This window comes from Melanaphis sacchari, unplaced genomic scaffold (genome assembly GCF_002803265.2).
Source record: "Melanaphis sacchari strain LSU unplaced genomic scaffold, SCAv2.0 Contig20_pilon_pilon, whole genome shotgun sequence".
In the NCBI taxonomy this organism is placed as follows: domain Eukaryota; kingdom Metazoa; phylum Arthropoda; class Insecta; order Hemiptera; family Aphididae; genus Melanaphis; species Melanaphis sacchari.
Genome location: NW_020271042.1, coordinates 1,934,184 through 1,956,303, shown reverse-complemented (window position 1 = coordinate 1,956,303; position 22,120 = coordinate 1,934,184). Strand labels below are relative to the sequence as shown.

Genomic DNA, 22,120 nt, shown 5'->3' with positions numbered 1-22,120 from the left:
TCGCTTCATATATAATAAAGGGGTGGGTGATTTTATTTGTATGTATTTTTGTTTTTACATTTCATAATACCTGTACTAAATAATTAAATAAATAACTCATAAGTCATTAGTTATTAGAGGTAAACAATATCCTTAGTGGTGGGTGAGTGAGTGTGTAAATATTTTGATTTGCTTCACTTAAATTTATATGACTCGGCGCCACTATTTCAATGTATATTATTATGTTAATGGTAACCGTAGACGTTCAGAAATTCAAAATAACATTTTACTTAACTTAATTCAAAAATAATGTAAAATGTATTTATTCTAATGCTTTATGAAGAGACTTAGTAAAATAATTGAATATGTAATATAGTAGCCATTTTGTGTTAATTATATACATTTTTTAATACTAGTACCTAAAAAAAAAAAACCAACAATTTATTGAATGTAAAACTTCATTTTTCTAAAACAAATTACCTTAATTTGATAAGCAGTGCAATGCTTTATATAATCAATGGCGTTACAAAAGTATATTCTACGAGGACATTAATTTTTTGTGGTTAAATTCGCAATTAAATGTTCATTCGCAATATTCATTAATAGCAAAGTTTGCTCAATCACTGGTATTAAATAGGTTGGTTTTGACCTTTTGCCTTATTCACATTAATGAGAATCAAATTATTTAAACTGTTATTAAAGAAAAACTGTTTCATATTTAATCGTGTGCATACCTAGTAGGTACCTAGAATTTTAAAATTCTAAGCAGTTAAGTTTGAACAGCAATTACTTTAATGTAACTAATAAGTAATAAACAATGAAACACTTTTTTTATTGAGATAAAATTGCCAATCATTTATTTTTATCTATATTTATGATTCATCAAACTATAATCATAGACTTTACTAATAAATTAAGGGTTTTTTTAATTTTTTTTTTTATTGAAAACCATACTCACAATATTTACTTTAAGTCATAAAGTAGACTTAAAGTAGTTTATATATTAGTTTAAATAGCAAAAATGTATAGGGTGAAGAGAATTTATGAAAATAATATTATTCTACTAATAAATATCTTTTATCTTAATCCAAAAAGTTACATCAAAATTAATCCTTCTATAATACAAGATATAATTATTATAATTAGGTGAAAAAAAAAAAACATTATTTCTGTATTTTAAAAACATATTGGATAAAGTTGTCTAGTGATTGATAAAGTTCGATTCTTCGAAGTTTAGTTGTAAATTTTCAAAAAACAATTATAGTTGAGCTACTGTTATCAGCATGTTATAACAAGCATGTTATCTGCTAAAGCACTGGTTTTCAAACTTTTAGACTCATGACTCAATTTTCTTACCAAACATTTTTTGCGACACATGTCAGCATTATTAGCTCGACAAAAGTTCAAATTGCTTAATTCTTAATAGTAAATATTTTATTTTTTTTGTGTCAAGCCAAAAATACATAATGTATTAAAATATTATATAATATATATAAATATAAATATGGATTTTTAAATTTTAAACAATAGACTTATCGTGACCCAATCTTAAAGCTTACACGACCCAAAATTGAATCGCGATCTATAGTTTGAAGATCTCTGACTTACAGTGTATCAACATAATCCGACAAATATCATTAGAATAAAATGGTACAGTTAATAAACAAAAAAACTATTAAAAAGTATAATACATATTTTTATTAATACATTAATTTATTTTTTTTATTTCTCATACTGTATACTTGTTTATTATGTTTCTAAATCACGATTTTAAATAAACGCAGTTTTTATTCAGTTTAATTTTGAACAACAAGTGTGTTGCATGTACCTACACATTTCTTAAGTTTATTTAATACAAATTAATTGCTACTAAATAACAATTCAGAAATGATAAGTTATATTGGAAAATTCCACAATGTTGTAAGATTATTTGAAATTTAAAAAAAATTATGTAGATAATGCACTAAATTTTTTATTCTTAATTGGTTAATTTTATTATATATCATAATTCATATGAAGCATTATTAATTAATCAAAATTATAACATAATTTATCACGTGATATTTTTGAGAAACATCCATCTTACTCATCTTAGTTCAATAATAATAATAATAATGTCAATTTATATCACGTTAAATTTGATTGGGCGTGAAAACATCAATAAGTTTATATAAAAATATATATAATATATATAAAATATATAAATAATTAATCTGCGGATTGTTGATCGTACTAATACGTTAATTTTATAATTCACTCATTTTAATTTAAACTGTATCACAATGTTCTTACTATTACGATTATTTATTATAGTTTTATTCGCTAGTAAAAATTAAATATTTGTATACAATACTATCGTATAATACGAACAGTCCATAGTGATGTGTACACCTATAGAAAACCAAAAAGTTGCAGTTGACATAATACGCTACATATGAATTGAGAGGCCTCAATTCAAAACGTACTTTTTCCATTTTTAAGAAAATTGAACTATATATTGATTCTTATAGTAAATTGTATGAGGATTCGAATGGTCATATATTATAAGCCAAAAAGGTCTTTTTCCTTAAAAAAAATGATTATGGATCAATTTCGTTTTTTCCAACTGCGTTTTTTTTTTTTTTAAACCAACTGAACAAGAGAGTAAAGTGGGAGCTTGACAACTTAAAATATAATTTTTATCGCACCTACCTTGAAAAAGTAAATCCAAACGATTCTAGTCTTTAGTTGGCGACAAAAAGAATCCTGAACCCACGTAATCTCATCCCTCCACTAAAAAATAAAATTGTTAAATACGACACCAACAATGAAAAGTTTAAAGCATTTGCCGAATACTTTGAAACTTGTTTCACTTCCAAAGACAACACTATCTCATAAAGAGAAAACTCAGATGAATCACCACAACATTTTGTAGACAGCATTCGTAGTAAAAAGACACATTTTATACAAAAATGCAGTTGTATTTTTATAATTTTTATGATAACATTTTATATTGTAAAGTATAAACTATTATATTGTAATTAAAACATGTATAGATTAACGTATTTCAATTTCAAATTATAAATTATATATTTAATTTTTAGTGTGATGACTGATATTGTTTTTCACTAACTAATTTTTCTGTATTAGGTTATATATGAAATAAAATGATGAAATCCTTGGCAAGTTTTCTAAGTGAATGTTAACAGAATTTTAATTTTTGTTTAATTAATAAATAATAATAATTATAATAACTAAAATATATTTAAGTATTAACTAATGTAAGTAAAATTAACAAAAAAATCAATCAATCATTCTCAATCTAAAATCTACATTACTTCAATATATATTATCAAACTACGAAAATGATTTTATGAACAATGTTTTTATAGTTTTATATATATTTTATATTCAACAAGAGAACACGCTGATTCAGCGTATTTTCACGTGACACATTACCATCGAGACCAATATTATTACACTATGACATGACGTTGTGCAAGAATATATAGAAGAACTAATTTTTGTCTAGCTCTGACATGTTTTCTCGCTAAAGTATAGACCAGCAACCGATTGACTGGTGGGACCTCTTAAATATATTTTATGACATTATTACAAACGATTTTATGTACTAAAATACATTTAGGTTATGGTGGCGGTGGCGATCGGCTTCCAACATCAATATTTGATTTTTAAATTTAAATCTTGACGCTACCAATGATCTATATAGTTATATATTTTTAAATTTATCTTATCCAAATACACGGGAAATAATTTATTTGAGCTTTTATCTGCAGACTACAATGATGAAGTGTACGTCACGACCAGTCAATATCGAAAGTGATGTATACTACGTACATTAAGTTGCCTATATAAAATCCTTTATCATAAATTATACTCATATTATTAATTTTTCATATTTATATATGTTTTTAAATACACTGTTAATAACTAGTAACAATAATAATAATAATAATAACGTTTAGTTTTTATTTGTATACAAATTATATGGTGTCGGGATGTTTGACGTATTCATATAGTCATATTATCAAAAATAACAAAACATATATTTTAAACCAAACAACATTCAATTATTTAAGTATGATAATTTAATACAGTGAAAATTAACTTTTGAATCGACTAAACGAGAATAAAATTTTGATAATTAATTTTTCAAAAAAGTAGTGCTAGTTTCAACCATTGTCTTTGCTTTTTACAATACCAAGTAATCTTGGTATAAGAATTGTAAGGCCATTATTAAATACAGCAAAAATGCATTACTTATATAAGGGTTCTTGACAAGATATAGTGTATATAAATGTAAGCTTTATAGTTTAAAGGTTTTTAAGACGATAATATATTTAGGATTTATCTAAGAACTGTTTGTTACCAAATAAACTAATAACAAACATAGAAAAAAAAATGTAATATACATATGTTATTATATTATTGTTATTATTTAATTTTAATAAAACCACGTAAAAACACAGCGTAAACACTCCCGTCAAAGAAAATTCGACAAGACCACTCAAACGTAACTAGTGTAATAGGTATAAAGATTTACTAAGTTTGTTTGGTAATTTTATTACATAATTTAATGTAACCAATATAAAAGGAGGACTCGAGAGTCTTAATTCATGACATTCATTACGGTCATTTATACTTCGATAAAACTTAATTATTGTTCTCATGTATAGATTGTAAATATCTAATAAACTCTCTTTCATGTACAAAATAAAAATAATCATTGCCTTATTTTTGACGTAACTAAAATTTTTTATACGAGCCTGACGTACGACGGCATATTTCGGCTGGTATTTTGATCCGGACTAACTGGTAGCACTGGGTCATCCATCTCGGTGCATGTGCGAAAACGGCGGGAAAATCAGACTTTATCATAGAGCATTTGTTTACAATGTTTACGTTAACTATTTTTTTTTCTTCGTATGACTGTTACGTAGTTACTTGTTAAATATACATCACCATCTCCACTATATATTTGACCGGACGTAATTCTTTTCCATCATTTTTTTTTTCGCAATTTATATTAATTTCTTTTCACTGTGACACCTACTAGACATAGGACGGTTTACGATCAGCTTTCTATTCAACTGACGGATCTTGAACGTTATTGATTGTGCTACAAATACTCGATTTTCAATTGTTCCTGTGCCTATCCCCGTATTCCAAGCTTCTCACGGCGGCCAACGAGACATGCAGGTATGTAGTGTTACGTGTAAGATAGTAATGATTTATTATTATTGCATTATATTTATATTTATACCTATCCAATTACCTACCTATATACTTGCGCGTGTCGCACCTTGCGAATATTTTTGTAGAGCGCTGTGAAAAGTAGACAGTTTGTGAAGGAAGGTCCTACAAAAAATGTTAGCATTAACGTCAACTATGACAAGCTGGAGCAGATTGGTGAGGGAACATATGGGGTTGTATACAAAGCATTAGACAAGCAAACTGGCAAATTTGTTGCTCTGAAAAAAGTCAGGATGGAATCGTAAGTTTTTGTTCAACAATTTTCTATTTAGATTTGGTTTTTTCTTTTTTTTTGCCAGAAATACAAGTCACCACTTAGCAATTTGGAATATTCTCCTACCAATCACATGATAGTTTTGTCCACTTGACTGTTTGTAACATCTTTATGTGTATGTACGTTGTAACTGTTTTTAATAAATTGTACAGAAGTGCAGAAGGTGTACCTTCTACAGCCATGAGAGAAATTTCTCTGTTGAAGGAAATAAACCATGAAAATGTTGTTAAGCTCCATGATGTCATTATGTCTGACAAGAAGTTATTTTTAGTATTTGAATTTATGGACTATGATTTAAAAAAAGTATTAGAATTGCGGAGAAAAGAATTTGGATTTGGATTACCTGAACCTCAAATTAAGGTGAGATTTAGTTATAAAAGAAAATATTTATAGATATTACTATCCTATAAAACCATTAACCTTGTTTAATAGTGATGTTATTAATAGTTCTTATCCAATTTATAATTATATATTAATAAAATGAATATTTTCTATTTGGGATAGGTAAAAACTAAATTAAATCAAAATCATTTTTGTTTACTTTGCTTAGAAATTGAAATTCTTGATTTTCATAGTTTTAAATTAATTAAAAAAATGTCATATTGACATATTGCATACTTCATATTCTTAAATAATTATTTATGTATGATATTCGCACACATACATCATACACATCATTACAAAAAGTATTAAAATGAGTTAATAAATTAAACTCAAATTATTGAGTATTTATTTATTCACATAAAACACATATTTTCAATTTTAGAGATTAATAAACAGAAGGTTATATTGAAAATGATTTATTCACTTTAGAATAGTATTTATTTATTTATTTTTTGTCTTACGACAATTTATAATAGAGAAACTGATTCAATCTTCATCATTTAGGTTTCTAGTTGTTCATTTTCTTAACACTTACCTATCACTCCTGACTCTAAGTACCTACATTAATAACCTATGAAAATTTTATTTATTTGTATACTTTATCATATTTTTAAATGTATTTCTAGTGTACTTGTTTACTTTATTCTATATTTATAACACATAATTTTTGTGCAATATTTATGTTAACATTTCATAAATTTATTTTAACCTTATTTGCTTTTTAATATTTTGGGAAGTACTTTTATAAAATTATTTTAAACTTTCAGAGTTACTTATACCAAATACTAAATGCTTTAGCATATTGTCATATCCATCGCATTGTTCATCGAGATCTGAAGCCACAAAACCTTTTGGTAAATACTGCTGGTGGTATAATTAAATTGGCAGATTTTGGATTGGCTAGAGCCTTTTCTTTCCCTCTACGTAATTATACACATGAAGTTATAACTTTATGGTATAGAGCTCCTGAAATATTGTTAGGAGCCAAGGTATATACTATGGCTGTAGATCTTTGGAGCCTTGGGTGTATATTTACAGAAATGGTGAGTTTTTAAAATGTGTATATTATTTTTACTTTAGAATTCAAAAAAAATGTTTTAAACAAAAATAATATGATTATTTCAACTTTTTTTTTTTTAATTTAAATAGATGACTTTAAGGCCATTGTTTCCGGGTGATTCAGAAATTGACCAATTATTTAGAATTTTTCGGACTCTTGGAACTCCAACAGATGTTACATGGCCTGGAGTACATAAATTACCAGATTTTAAACCATTATTTCCACTATGGGAAGCACGTCTTATTGATGATTTCCTACCTGAACTCTCTGATAAAAATCAACAAAAAGTTTTTTATGTGAGTAAAAGTGTTTATTAACAAAATAATAAAAACACTAACAATATTTGAATTAAAATCAAAACAAAAATAACTACAGTCACATAAAAAAATATGTGCTATTAGTTGATAGCTGACAATAAAATGAATGTTATAAAAGTATTAATATTAATTTTAATTTTATACCTCAAAGTATAATAGTGGCTTAAATTTTAATAAAAATATTTTTTTTTATTAATGTATACCACCTTTGATTAGTGGTTTTTAAAACATGGAATTTGATTGCTTATAGGTATAAAATATTTATTTAAAATAATATTATTTATTTCATTTATACAAGATTACATGTTTATCATTAATTTTATTTTTATTTTTTAAATATGATAGTGATATTCAATATAATTAAAATTGTTTGAAGAAATAATAGTAACAATATCTCTTAACATATCATATTCTTATATTACATATTAACTGTTATTTCTTATAAATAAGTACAAGTGAAACTAAGAAAGTATTTAATTAAAAATTCTAAGATTTATTTTCTATACTACATATTCTGTAAAAAATACTAAATGTTATGTAAATATTTGAAAATAATCACAAAATTTCTGATTACAAATTACTATTTATTAGTTAATAGCATATGAAAATAATGTTATGTTTTAATATTATAGATAATGAATAATTTAACATATTTTTCTTTTAATCCCAAATTATAAAATACCATAATTTTCAATAATATGAAAATTAAATCAACTTAAGCTTATTCTTAAATATAAGGAAGTGTAAGTAACCATGATTTTAATATTATAAATTAATATATTTTTCTTTAAAAACAGGCAATGTGTACCTACAATCCTGCAAACAGAATGTCTGCTGAAAAAATATTGGAAATGGAGTATTTTCATAGCTTTAGACTGGAATCTCTACCAGAAACACCATAAATAATATCAATAATTTTTAACAATTTTTTTTTTTTTTTTAGTGAGTTATGAATTTTTGGTTTATTTTTGGAGTGTTATAAACATTCTAGTTATACTAAAATTAAATTTTAAATTTTAAAGTGTAAATAGTTAGTGAAATACTACCATTGACCAAAAGTTAAAATTTAAGTTAATATTATGACTTGCTTTGGGCTAAAAATAATCGAGACGAGTTCAAACCTGTAACAAGATTTATGTACCTATTCAATTTATTTTCCCTTTTGTTGAAAATTTTACATTATTATATACTGAATTTTGTTTTGATTTTTTTTTCCTTATTAATTTCTATTTAGTTAAATATGCAATTTATTCCATAATTATTCTTGTACTTACTGTATTATAATTTGATTTTGTATCAGTATTTTTTGAATTAAGCCATTTATTAATTTTTTTTATTATTATTATTATTATTATTATCACACAAATGTGGATATTATATCTAAAACATTAAATTCCAACATCTCAATTATGCTACTAATATCAGGATATGTACATGTAGTAATCTCATGCCACACTTGGAATGTTTTTATGAAAACGTACTGCACGATTAATGGAAAAACACATAGTTCTTAAATTATAATTACATTTTATCATTTTTTTGTTTTAACTGCCTCTTCTGGTATAACTATATTATTATGTAGTGAAGGTGATCGAATAAAAACTGATCTCCTAGATCCTCCTTTACTGTTGTCTGTTGCTATTTTATTGTACAAATCCTCCTCGCTTGTTGGTGTAACGACAATTTTCACATGACTTTTAGGTCGCTCGTCAGGGCTATATAACTTCATACTTATTGGACTTTTCAAACTAGAACTTCTCTGGAGCTATGCAACAATGAAATGCGATAACGACAATATTGTTGTTGTGTCAAAAAAAGTGATAATAAAGTTATATTTTAAAATCAATAAAACTTAGTACAAATCAATGCTTTTTACATTTGATTATTATTAATACGTACATGTACCAGCAAATGTTTTATGGTTGTGCAAACATATTATTCAGTAATAACAAATGCACAATAATATGTGCTCTGGCTTTAATAGAGCCTTATCAAAAGCATTAATACTATATATTATTATTATATAATGTGTACTTCAAGGATGAAATACGTAATAATAAAATAATGCTTATGAAGTGATGATGGTAGTCTAAATTTCTTGTTCAGCTACATTGCCGACTTGCGATGATCTCGAGCTCTGTAAATAATCAATAAAGCTGTGCAATTTATACAAACATTGTGTTTTTTAAATACCTATGTCTAGTGTAATAAAGCCCTTATAATAAGCATAATGCGGTGATTATGAATAATACAAATTTGTACTTGTATAACTATTGTATAAACATTTAATAATAATCAATGATAATAATGTATATTTAGTGGTAAGAAGTGTTACTTATATAAACTTGTTTATAATTAAACATTAAGAATTCTTTTTTAAGAAGTATCTTTAGATTATTAGATAAGTCTATCTAGGTTATAGGTGATACAAACGAGTATCATAGAAAACTATTTTGAAAACAGTAATCAAACTAATCAATGAACTCCTTCGAAGTTAAGTTTATTATTATATATAGTTTTAAGCTTTTATATATTAGAATAGGTACTGCAAATTTAAAAATAAAATTTAATTTGACTCTCTGATAATTTTACATTTTTATTTTTAAATAGTTAGGTAGAACAGGTGTTTAAATTTGAAAATGAAGGTGTGATGAAGTAAAATATACCAAATATTGTTGCACTTTTTGCTCATCTAAATATCTATAATTGTGAGTGATAGTTCAAAAAATAAATTTATTTTTTTTTAAACATTAACATCGGCTAGTAACCTAGGCAGGCTCTAATTTTAATTTTTATTCTGCATTAAAACAATTACCTTATATCTTAGGTGCCTCATCTACTGTAATTTCATAATACCTACATTGAACGTTAATAAAATACCAAGATAATTATATTAATAGCAAAGTTTACCTGCGTTTTTGTCGGTGTGCCGGTCTGTCCTGCGGTTGTTTGTTTTATATAACTTTTATCGTCAAATATTTTCACCTCTCCTCCGCCCGGTCTATGTTTCACGTTGTCTAATGATCCAACTTTGCTCTGAGCTTTTATATCCAATTTTTGATCCTCAATCTATAATAAATTTGAATAATACAAGTTTAGTAATAAATATAATTATAATTAGTATAGTATATGCGATTTATATGTGCACGTAAAACGGGAATAGCGTTGGTATGTTTTTATAGCTCAGCAATCCGTTGATGCAAATATAATTTTATGTGTATATATGTAGGGATTAAGAACTGCCGATGTAGATATTTTAATACCTATATAGATAATTCATTAAGCATGCGTATCGTTATTTTTATTTAATAATTAATACAAATTCTATACTTACTTAAGGACTTGACTTTTACACCATTTAAGGCGTTTTTAATATTTTTCAAATAAGAATCAATTTATTTTCTTGTATTACTATGGTTATATGAATATTTTAATTTTTAAAGTAGTTGTGTTCAAAGTAGATAGGTACCTACCTAGTATCCTAGCACTTACTAAGGATAATAGGTATCTAGAAGATTAATTTTAGAAGTTGAGGGTTATGATGATTTGAAAATAGGTAGTAATTACTGCAACTAATATTAATGCATTTTATAATTTATAAAAATATCTAAGCACTATTAACATACCTTTATTGGCCTTATTAGCTTTGATTTTACTTCTATTTTATATTTTAGTAAAATCATCTTTTAGGACTATTATTCTTATGTATATTTTAATAAATCATATACTAGGTACTCATTAGAATTTTGATTTTAATTTGATGATTTTCTTTTATTTATTTCTATAACACATTTAGAATTTGTTAAGTTTTAGAATAATAAAAAAAACTGAGTGGCCAGTATTCTTTATGAATCATTCTGTAGGTAGACAATGTACATTGTACATAGTTAAAATGAATAATCTCACATCTTAATACAAATCGGATGATCAATAAAATAAAAGAAGTATCTATTTATAATTGAATTTCTTTAACAATTAGTGGGTAATAACATTTTTTTTATAATCACTACATTTAATTGCGTTCCATACATTTTATTGAATTATCATAATTATAGGTCTTACCTAACTTTCATTTTTTATGTAAATTATAATCTTACAAATAATTATAAAAAGCATTATAATAGAAATATTTACTTTTTTAGCAAATAAGATGGAACATTATATTTTCACTAGGTAGAACCTACGTCATTTACAAAATATTTAACATTACACTTATGTGGAATTGTGGACTGATTTATGATTAGATATTCACATAAGTAGGTACCTACCTATTATAAATCATATTTATTTAACGTTTTCTGTAAAACAAATTTTTTCGATAGCTCCATATATAATATGATTTGAAACGGATTGCTGTTTTCTTATACGGTAAATAACACACTTAAAACGATATATTTTTATATATGTTTATATAATATGTATAAATATTTACAGAGGCCAAAATTAACGCAAAACAATCAGTGTATAAAAATTATAAAGATTGTGGAAACGGTGTAGGTAGGTACTGCATAGTATAATGTATACCTATAGTATTGCAGTGTAAGATATGAACACGCACACTCGTTTTGTACAAAAAATTTTGCATATTTTAAATATATAATATTTTACCTACCTAAATATTTATATGCATTAAGCGTTGTGACTTGGTGAATATACCTATATTATTATATACGAGTAGGTATCTCGTATATATGTATATAAATACACACACACCACACATATATTATGTATACGTATAGATACATACGCATTTTGTGACCTAATTATTTATTTACTCACGTCGTGCGATTCCTTTTCTAATAATTGTATGGATTGGCTCTAAAAAATTAAAATATGGTTTTCCGTAAAAAAAATATTGCAGCCTTCTTGATATAGAACATAACGAGGTCATTATGACTATTATTAGAATCTTGTTTGAAATGAAGTTTTAAAAATATAAAGATAAAGATAAACCTTTAAAAAAGTAAGCTGTTGCACATTAATATATAAAACTTTGAAATGTATTAGATTAGGTACCTAATATTATTATTTATTAGCCAATATCGTAAAATATCATAACATAAATATATAGGTATTATAAGTACCAATAATACCATTGATTGTTAACACTTCCTAGTACTTATTAAAATCAATGCTAATTTAATACCTACGTAATATAAATTTAATATGCATATATTTGTTTGCAGGATCCTCTGTTAATAAAATTATCTATAAAATATTTATTATAACATTATCATACCTATAACAATTAACAAGATTCCTGTATAGTAAGATACCTTTATTAGCAATGTATGTATCATGTGTAGTTCATTGGGGATAATTTAATCAAATTCCATTAAATAAGGTCTAACGTTTTTTTCAATAAATCTTTCATTTAGATACCAAACACAATATGTTTCTTACAAAAGAAATTTGTTTTTATATTTTTATTAAATATTAAATAAAAAAAAATTGTTTAATTATCAACGGGGTCAAGGCGCCAGGCCAATTAAAAATATACCAAAATAGAATCTAATTCATAAATGATAACTTTAAAATAATAAAATATCGCTTAAGAAGCTTGAGAAGTTATTTGAATGGACTTAATACTATTAAATTCTATTCCCATCACCGTCTATAATGTAATACTTATTTATTTGTAATGACTAATAATGAAACAATAATAAATCAGCAAATGAAATACATTTACTGATATTCGTGTAGCCATGCAGCCCCCCACCCTACCCTTAAATAAATTCTGGCTACGCCACTGTGGTACTATATTATGTAGATAGATACTATTTGCGGACAAATTATTCAGGTCAATATTATAACATAAGTCAAACAATTGCGGACACGAGTTTCGTTGTCATAATACTAATTGCGAACAGAATTCTTTTTAATAAAAATCACGTGAGTTGCCCTTTAACACTTTTTCAGAATTCAGACAACATTTTTTTTGAAACCGCCAGTATAAATGATACTTTACTGATTTCACAACTTGAATATTGCAACATTTGTTTGCTGATAAATGCCTCCCTTTTAACAATTTTTTTTTCTTTTTGTTCGTTTTAAATTTTGTACAGCAGTAGATGAAATTACTTTCATTTAAGGCGTCGATAAATTGGAATATAATAGGGTGACTACAATACATTACATTAAGGTTAGCATGAACACTTTCACAAGCATTTGCGGTTCGTAAAATAGAAGAAAATTAAGTTTTTCACTATACATTTTTATACAGAAAATAGACGATCAGAAAGACGACAGATATTAAGCAAGCATGAGTTTTAACCATCATTTTTGATTGAACAAATTAATTAAAAATCAAGAAGTTTTGAACACAGAAAATTAAATATAAAATTAGATTAAAGTTTATGTGTCATGGTATACTTAGAACATTTTAATTTATACTGTGGTATGTTATAAATTATAATTTAGACGACAGAACGAATGTATTACACGTATAATGTATAAATAATAGTTAGACGATATAATCAACAAAGATTATAAATTATTAATATAATAAAAAATACATGTTTAATTTTAATTTTTATACCACCATGGTTATAATTATAATATTACCTTGACAGCTCCTCCGCCGGGAGTGTGTTTAATATTGTCTTTAGATCCAATTTTCGGTTTTGCTTTGTCTTTGAAATCGAGCTTAACAGTTTCGATTTTTTTGTCACCACCGCCAGGCTTGTGTGTTTTGTTGTCCAATGAACCTACTTTAGGTTTGGCATTCCACTGCAGTTTAACACTTTGAATCTTCAAAGATAAAAATTACAGGTTGAAGTGTAAAAGGTCTAATAATTATAATTTAATTAAAATAAAATAAACAATAACTAATATAACTTAACGATAAAAATATAAAATAATATATAGTAATATAAAAAATAAATAATAGACTGGTTAAGCTAGTGGATAATTAAATATTTTAATAATTACAATTTTCTATTAAATAAGCTAGAAACTCAATATTCAAGTAATAATTTTATTTCCATTTTAAATATCCAAAATATTTTTTTTAACTCATGAGTCATGATCTGTACCAAATTTCAGTAAAATTAAAAATCATTGCATGTTAGTTAAACTTTCCTAAGCATTTTTAGCAATTATAAAAAATTTCATTTATTTATCGAACTTTAAGTGATTTTTTCAAGGCATAAAAATTATAATGACATTCAATATAACTAAGTACAAAAGAGTAATGACAATCCTAAAATAGTAAAAGTGTAGGTTGATTTAGAAATAGAGTTTAAACGTATTTCGCGCTTTGATGCTAAAAATAGGTACACACATTCAATTTTTACGATATTATACAGGGGTACATATTATTACTACCTTTTTATCGCCACCACCGGGAACATACGCGTCGTTTTTGGCCTCAACTCTCGTACCGGCTTTCCATTCGAGTTTTCTGTTTTCAATTTTCACTTGCCCACCACCTGGTTTGTGACTGGTGTTTTGCAGTGATCCGACTTTCGATCGAACTACCTTGAGATTTGGAGATGGTGCAGATCCCACTTGCACTTTATTCATCGGCAACTCTGATAAAAGTAGTTTAAATGTAACATAGTAATAAAGAATCAATCTAATTTTTTATTAAATTCCTCAAAACAGTCAAAACCCCATTATTATCAATTTATTACTCACTCTTTTGTCCAATAGACATCAAGTTCTCGGGAGACTTTGGTGTAACGGCTCGAGTGGGCGTTTTCAATTCTGACCGGTCTTTTTTCGGGATTTTGCTCGGCGACTTGCCCACGTCGTTTTCATTACGACGATCACTCTGTACATTTACAATAGTAATAAACGTATTACTTTTATAGCTATAGGTATAATCAATTATAATGTATAATGATGATTCTGCAGTATACCTACAAATCATGATATTCTTCTAAATTAGGAATTAAATAAATAGCTGGTATAGGCACATATATACAATCTACTATAATGGATAAGAAATTAAAAAATAAACACGTTGTAGATTACTTACTTTCGAGTTTGACAAATCTTTGAGGGGTTCATTGTCTGAAAAATATAAGCAGATAAAACATATTCATTAATATTTTTTTACCATTTATTTATGTACCTAAATATATAAATATTCAAAACATTATTTTAAACGATGTAATTTTATTATTATATAATATTACATAGGCATGCAATTTAAATTATTGTTGATATAATATATCTATAGTAATACGTAGGTATATATTCTATAAGTAGATAATTTTAATAATTTGATTATATGCTGTTATTATACGAGTTCAAACAGTTATTTCTTGAACAGAATTTTATAGATTAAAATATATTACAATTATACAAATCGATAATAAAATATTGATTGGTATATTTATTTAAAAACGTACTAATGTATATTATAACTATATTATATAATAATATATTTGCATAATTTTCCTTTACCCGTAACGTAATAATATGATAAAATTAAGTGCAAATTATATTATGTTAAACTTATTTTCAATGATTCAATATTTGTGTGCAGTAATGCCAAATGTGCATCTTTCAAGTGATATCGGTAAATATAATCTCTACAGTGTTTTTTTATAGAACACAACATGATTTTCATAATACAATGAAGATTTATATTTATATATGATTAACGGTGCTGGTGAAGGTATAGGTTAGGTATGTTTTATAAATGGTATATTAGTTAAATGATACTTCAACGTTCAGTATCACCGTGTATATTTCCGGTGTAGATACTTGGTTAAATTAAATTTTACAGTTATAAGTCTCAAGTATACCTACGTGTAGATGTAATGTAATATAAATATTATACAATAATATGGCGTATTCGCTCAACAATGTGGTAAAAAAATACTATTAGTCATAAATTATTTAATATTTTGAATATAACACAAATATTCTATATTTATTGCTTTGTAAAGTTAACCTTTACATTGTTATGTCACATTTTGTCTGCCATTATAATATTATTGTCAATTTAATATATTCATAAAACTATTCAAATGTATTCGGCCGGTAAGATTTTAATTAATAAATAAATTATGCAATATGTAAGAAGGTGACTATAGTGCACGTAATCAGTCTGCTGGAAAAAGTATAATACCTTTAATTATTTTTAAAGTATCGGGCCTGGAGTTCTTACTCATCTGTGGCACGACCTCGTCATTTCCACTTTTAGCACCGTCTGCCGCCTCGGTGAATGTCGCTTTGTATCGTTCGTTTGGCGGGTTGCCGTCACCGGTCGATTTCACCGCCGCGACCGCATAATCCCTAGCTCTCGTCTCTTCCACTTGCGACACTCTGCCACGCGCTGCGGCCACCTTACTGTCATCGTTAGCTACATATTGCTGTTGCTCTCTGACCGGTTTTAAATAAGTGGAGTCGAAGTGCAACTTTCTAAGTTCCGACGCTCGATTGCCGTGTTCCACCGCCGCCGCTTTCGGGACAGGTTGATCTTTTTCTAGTGACGCTTTACGCTCGTACCTTGGTTGTTCGTAATCTCTGACAGACTGTCTATCATACGGTTTATCGTCCGGCCGGGCCACAGCATTCACCTGTCTGGCAGCCGCCCCAAAGTCGACGGTGGCACCAGCTTCTGGTCTACTGTTTTTGAAATCCGTCAAACGTCTGCCACTCATGTCTTCCTTATATTCGGCAGCCGGTCGTTTGCCATCCTCTTGCACCGAGTCCTGCATGGGCGGCGGTCTCCGGCCTCCACCGACTAGCTCCGGCTGCCACCTGTTGCCACTATCATCTCGCAAGTCCGGCCCCGGTCTCCTTCCATACTCGGCCATCCCGTCGTTCCTGCGCGACATCATTTCTGTATTGACTTTTGCAGTATTTGCGTCAAATACACTATCCCGTCTCGTCAACAAATTTTGCTGTTGTTGTTTTTGTTGCTGTTGTTGTGGCTGCACATCTCTGGACTTTTGCATGCCATTTTGTGCCTGCGCTGGTTGTCTACTGCTGTCGTCTCCCTGCATCATCGCTAGTCTGTTGCTATTATATCCACCAGTTGCCTGTGCTGGAAAGCGTGTCTGCTCCTGGCCCTCGGGTATCATCAATGATTGTCGACCGTACTGTTGTTCCTGTGGCTGCGGTTTTCCATACGGCACAGCCCCCGGTGCCGCCGCCTTCGGCTGCCACTGCTTGTTTGGATCAGCTATTCCATCACCGGTTCGGCTACCTGCAAGTACTACTGAATCCCTTCGACTTAGCATCGACTGTTGCTGTTGCTGCAACTGTTGGTTTATAGTAGAGTTGACTACCACTTCTTCGTCGTCATCGGCACCACCTTCAACGGTTCTCACTTGTCTACCATTTTCCGATCTGAATTGCGGCAGCGGCCTTTCCTCAGACACTCGAGGTGCAGGGCCACGACGTTCCTGCATCGGCATCTGTTGTCTGTACTGTTGCTGCTCTTGTTGCAATGGTGGTCTCTGTTGCATGGTATTGTTGTTAATGTTGTTATAGTTTTGGGGCAGTGGCCCACGCTGTTGTTGCAGCTGTACTGAACCACGGACCCCGACATCCGGTGGCAAAGTTTGTCGGATAATATTCCAGGGACTGGCTTTATTGTCACCAGGCATCCTCGGCGTTGGCGGCCGTTGTTGCTGTCCCTGTGGCTTATTTGTTGTGCCGTAAGGGCCTTGCTGATAGAATTCTGGCCGTGTCGGTCTCGAATGAAATTCAGGCGCTCGCTGCGATGGCTTAGGTTGTACTGTCGTCTGATAACGAAAAAAATACAAACGTATATTTATTACAGACATGCACGTGGGCTTTTCGCAAACAGTTAACTTCTTATTGAATATTTAATTAGACAAAAATATTTATGTTTTAACGTTTAAAATCCTGTTATAAGTTCCACTTTATTAATTATTCTATTACTTTAACTTTAATTTGTTCTCTATTGTAAAATATACAAAATCTATAAATTAAAAATCATACTCCTCAAAAAATATTCTACTCTAGTAAAGAGTAAATTCAGGCTCTACTTATTATTTTTAATTTTTTTGTATTTTAATTCTGTCATTCAAGCAATAAAGTATTTGTCACAAATAATTATTATATTATTTTGTGCATAGCACGCCTTTTATTGAGTTCATAAACTTACTTTAAGCCTCAGACGACTATATAATATTAAACTTCACCCTAAATATTATGTAAAAGATTGTATAAAATTTAAATCCAACACGCATATTATAAATTATTATCATAATTCATTAATAGGTTATAGATACTTTCAATACAATAATATGACAGTTATGTGTTTGTTGTCGATCATCTGATTGTTTTTAATTTTTTTATGTAGGTACATAATAATTTATTATAATGGCGTATTTAATAATTAATTACATTATACATTGTTATAATTAGGCTTAGGAACTTGTAGCATTTGCATATTTTTTTTCTAAATTGAGTAAAAAGAAGTGGAGTAAAATATAAATATTTATTTATTCCATATTTCAATATATTTTTTCTTATTAAAGCATATTTTATGAGTATGTAACTTTTAATTGCTATAAAAGGCCATTGTATCAAACCTATGAAAGTATTTATTTATAAAGACAATTTTTATTGTTCGAATGCATTCGCGCTAAATATGTGTTATAGCCAATATATAGTGAAATAAAAACTTATTTTAAAATAGTCAATTTATCGTATTTTTCTCGACAGGATCCTCATTTACCCACGATTAGATAAAATGATACATTAAATAAATTGTATAGTCTATAATATAGACCACATTCCATAATTTTATAAAATGGTTGTGTTAGTCGACCTCTGTCTATCATGATTTTTTATGTACAGTTGTGTCGTTAAAATACCGAGGATACTACAATCGACAAGTAGTCATCTACAAAGTTTTATTACTAAGTTTAAAGAGGTATTTTAATCTGATGGACATATTTTATTATGTAGATAAGTAGTGTAAGCTCTGTGAATTAAAAGGGAGAGTGATAAACGTTATCCAACATCTCAAAACTGGAAAGAATATTCTAGAGGTACAGCGAAATGAAAATAAAAATAATAAGGTAACACAAAAATAAGTTACTCAAATTCCGGAAAAAATTATTTTTTTAATCAAGGTTTATGCAAATTTTTGTTGTTGTTAAATATTCCTCTAAATAAGTTATCAAATTAGTTCAAAAACTTTTTTAGAAAAATATACAAATGAATTGATATCTAATGAATCGGCTATATGTAAGAAATACGTAGATGATATTTATCAAGAAATTATTTGTAAAATAAGGATCTAAGTTAAAAAAAAAGATATTTGTTTCAATCGAAAAAACTACAGACACTATTAGATGTTTTCTAGCAAATGTTAAAATTGGGACGTTAGAAATTGATAGGACAAGTGCAATATTTTTATTGCATTCTAAAGAATTAGAGGAAACAAACCACTCAACAATATTTAAATTATTCGACAAAGATATGGGGATTTCAATTATTTTATGGCCTACTGGCCGGGTTCAAAATGACAACGTGTTAACGTGTTATTATTTTTTAAGCAATGCAACCTCGTATTTATGGTCAAAGCCGAGATTGCAATATAAACCCTTTACTCTAAAATTATCCATGTAGTCGTTTGGTACATGTTCTGCATAGGCTAGCTGAAAAACTACGAGATGAATTTTCTGATGTTGATAAAATAGTAACTTCGGTGAAACAAATATTTCAAAAAACATTTATACGTATGCAATTATTTAAAAACAATAAAATACTATTATTGCTCATATTATTATAGGGTCCTTAAATTAACGTTAAATTGTATTATTGTGAACACTTTATAAAAATTCGATCAGTTATACAGACAATAAGCGATATGATACTGTATCGATTTGCACTGTTAAAAAATATTAAGATAATAACAATCTACCATGTAATTTAACGTTAATAAAATTCAACTTTGGTTTTTTACTGGAGTTTATAACATTTTTGGAAAAACAAAACATTTTGCTATCTAATTAATTAAGTGTTTTAGAAAATACTCAAAATAAATAATTTTATTACTTAATTATTAAGTGAAATGTCTAAAATCTTAAAAAATGACATGGATGGAATGTCTAAAGATCCAACAAATGATGATTTAGTATGCACCGTTTTGATCCATTGGTGTGGAACGAACCTATTCAAAATATGAAAACTTGCTTTCAAATAACCACTACAGATATATGTTTAATAGTATATAGTACAGTTTTAAAGATAAAAAGTTAGTGGATAATTTAAAAAAAAAATTGTCTATTAACTATTGTTTTGTTTTGTATTTTAGGCCCACAATCAAGCATTGAGTTTGATCAATATTTCTTAAATCAATTATTTTTTACGCAAAATCATTTATGATAATAAAAAAAAAATTAAATTAAATGAATATATAAATTATGTAATTTTTCAGTTAAATAATAAAAAATTTTTAGAGTTAGAAGTACTTAAGCCTAGTTATAATATTTCTTTGACAATTGAAGGCATAAAATGGTAAATAAATGTGGCTTAAAATAAAAGTAACCCTCCAATACTGAAACTTTTTTATACAAATAAATCTACTTCCAATAATTATTACATATAGAGGACATGGTACATGTAGTATAATTATTTTTGTTGCGACTCTGCCTGTTTCCATGTATACTTAATAATACAATATTTTAATAATAAATTATATATACCTGTGTTATACCTCAAGCAGTGCAATATACTGTGAAAATATTCGTCTCTTACCGTGTTCAATTGACTTCTTGTATCCGGTGCGTAACCGCCGCCCGTTGGTTCTACAATGCTACTTCGACGATTGTTGTCCATTTTATTTTTTTTATTTATCGTTAATGAATTTTGTTAGTATTCACAATTTGTATCGCAGTTATACGATGCCATGTGTATATTAATTAAAATATATTATTTACGCGCTATATGTATATATAGTATATTATTTTAATTTAAACGCGCGTTTGTCGTTTAAAACGATAATATTGACTATATGTTATACAGCAAACAATATTATGTTATGCATACATTTTTAAAAGGGTATTTTATGCATCCATTTCTTGCGATCACCTAAAAATGATAATCACAACATTTAGGTACATCGTTTTACATACAATACACACCGTTGACGAATCGTAACTATATTGAATCGCGCGTCGAACACTTATAAATACATAAATATACTTGTGTATACCATATACATATTATAATAATATACAAACTGACATCATGCCTACACACACAAACTATAAATATATATAATATTGCACGAACAAAATGGGGCAGAATCGATTATTCAGTATGTTTTTAGGACAGTGTGGGAAGAGGAGTAGTCAACGAAAAACTACTATATTTTACCAAAAGCCACATTGCACGTCATCCATCGATTTCCGGAGCAATACATGTATAAACTAAACGTCTATGTAGTTATAATAGTTATAGAGACCCCAAAAATGAACTACATACCTGTACATACGTATAACTATTATATGCTGTTTATTTTACAATTTATAGGAAATTATTTCATAACTATTTACGACTGCACAAAAATCATTTAATCCGGTATTTTTTTTTTATTTTTTTTTAACAGCAATTGTAAATATCTTAATAATTTTTGGTTGTATAAATGAATACTATACATAAAATACTTTTAAAAAGTTAATACGGTTTCACCTACTTGTTTTTTTTTACTGTTTATTAATTTATTACTTATTTGCATCGGTTAAACAGAACTACTATACATCATTACATTTTTTAAATAAAAAATATAAATAATATTAACGCAGTTACCATTTAACAACATAATTGTTATACATTTTGTAATAAAGTAAGCAAAATGCTAAGATTTAATTATCTAATTAAAATCAAAAAAAATAGTATGTTCTAACAGTT

At 27.5% G+C, this 22,120-nt stretch overlaps 2 protein-coding genes across 4 annotated transcripts; one reads left to right on the top strand and one right to left on the bottom strand.

The window, feature by feature from the left end:
- The first annotated feature begins 4,887 nt into the window (after positions 1–4,887).
- Positions 4,888–8,788, top strand: LOC112593797 (cyclin-dependent kinase 2-like). Its single transcript, XM_025338344.1, has 6 exons — positions 4,888–5,178; positions 5,301–5,473; positions 5,659–5,866; positions 6,658–6,933; positions 7,040–7,246; positions 8,065–8,788. Exons 1-6 carry the CDS (start codon positions 5,173–5,175, stop codon positions 8,167–8,169), a joined length of 975 nt encoding a protein of 324 aa, XP_025194129.1. The 5' UTR covers positions 4,888–5,172; the 3' UTR covers positions 8,170–8,788.
- Positions 8,776–21,128, bottom strand: LOC112593796 (microtubule-associated protein tau). Of its 3 annotated transcripts, XR_003114612.1 has the most exons (9): positions 20,966–21,126; positions 16,350–17,973; positions 15,249–15,283; positions 14,906–15,041; positions 14,594–14,799; positions 13,832–14,017; positions 10,178–10,336; positions 9,167–9,404; positions 8,945–9,032 (listed from the first exon to the last, which is right to left on the bottom strand). XR_003114612.1 is itself a non-coding variant. In XM_025338342.1 (8 exons), exons 1-8 carry the CDS (start codon positions 21,044–21,046, stop codon positions 8,799–8,801), a joined length of 2,661 nt encoding a protein of 886 aa, XP_025194127.1. In that variant the 5' UTR covers positions 21,047–21,128; the 3' UTR covers positions 8,776–8,798. The 3 variants fall into 3 exon arrangements, 2 of the variants coding, with proteins under 2 accessions (XP_025194127.1, XP_025194128.1); XM_025338342.1 differs by lacking the exon at positions 9,167–9,404 and having other exon boundaries at positions 8,776–9,032; positions 20,966–21,128; XM_025338343.1 differs by having other exon boundaries at positions 8,969–9,404.
- Between the last annotated feature and the right edge of the window lie 992 nt (positions 21,129–22,120).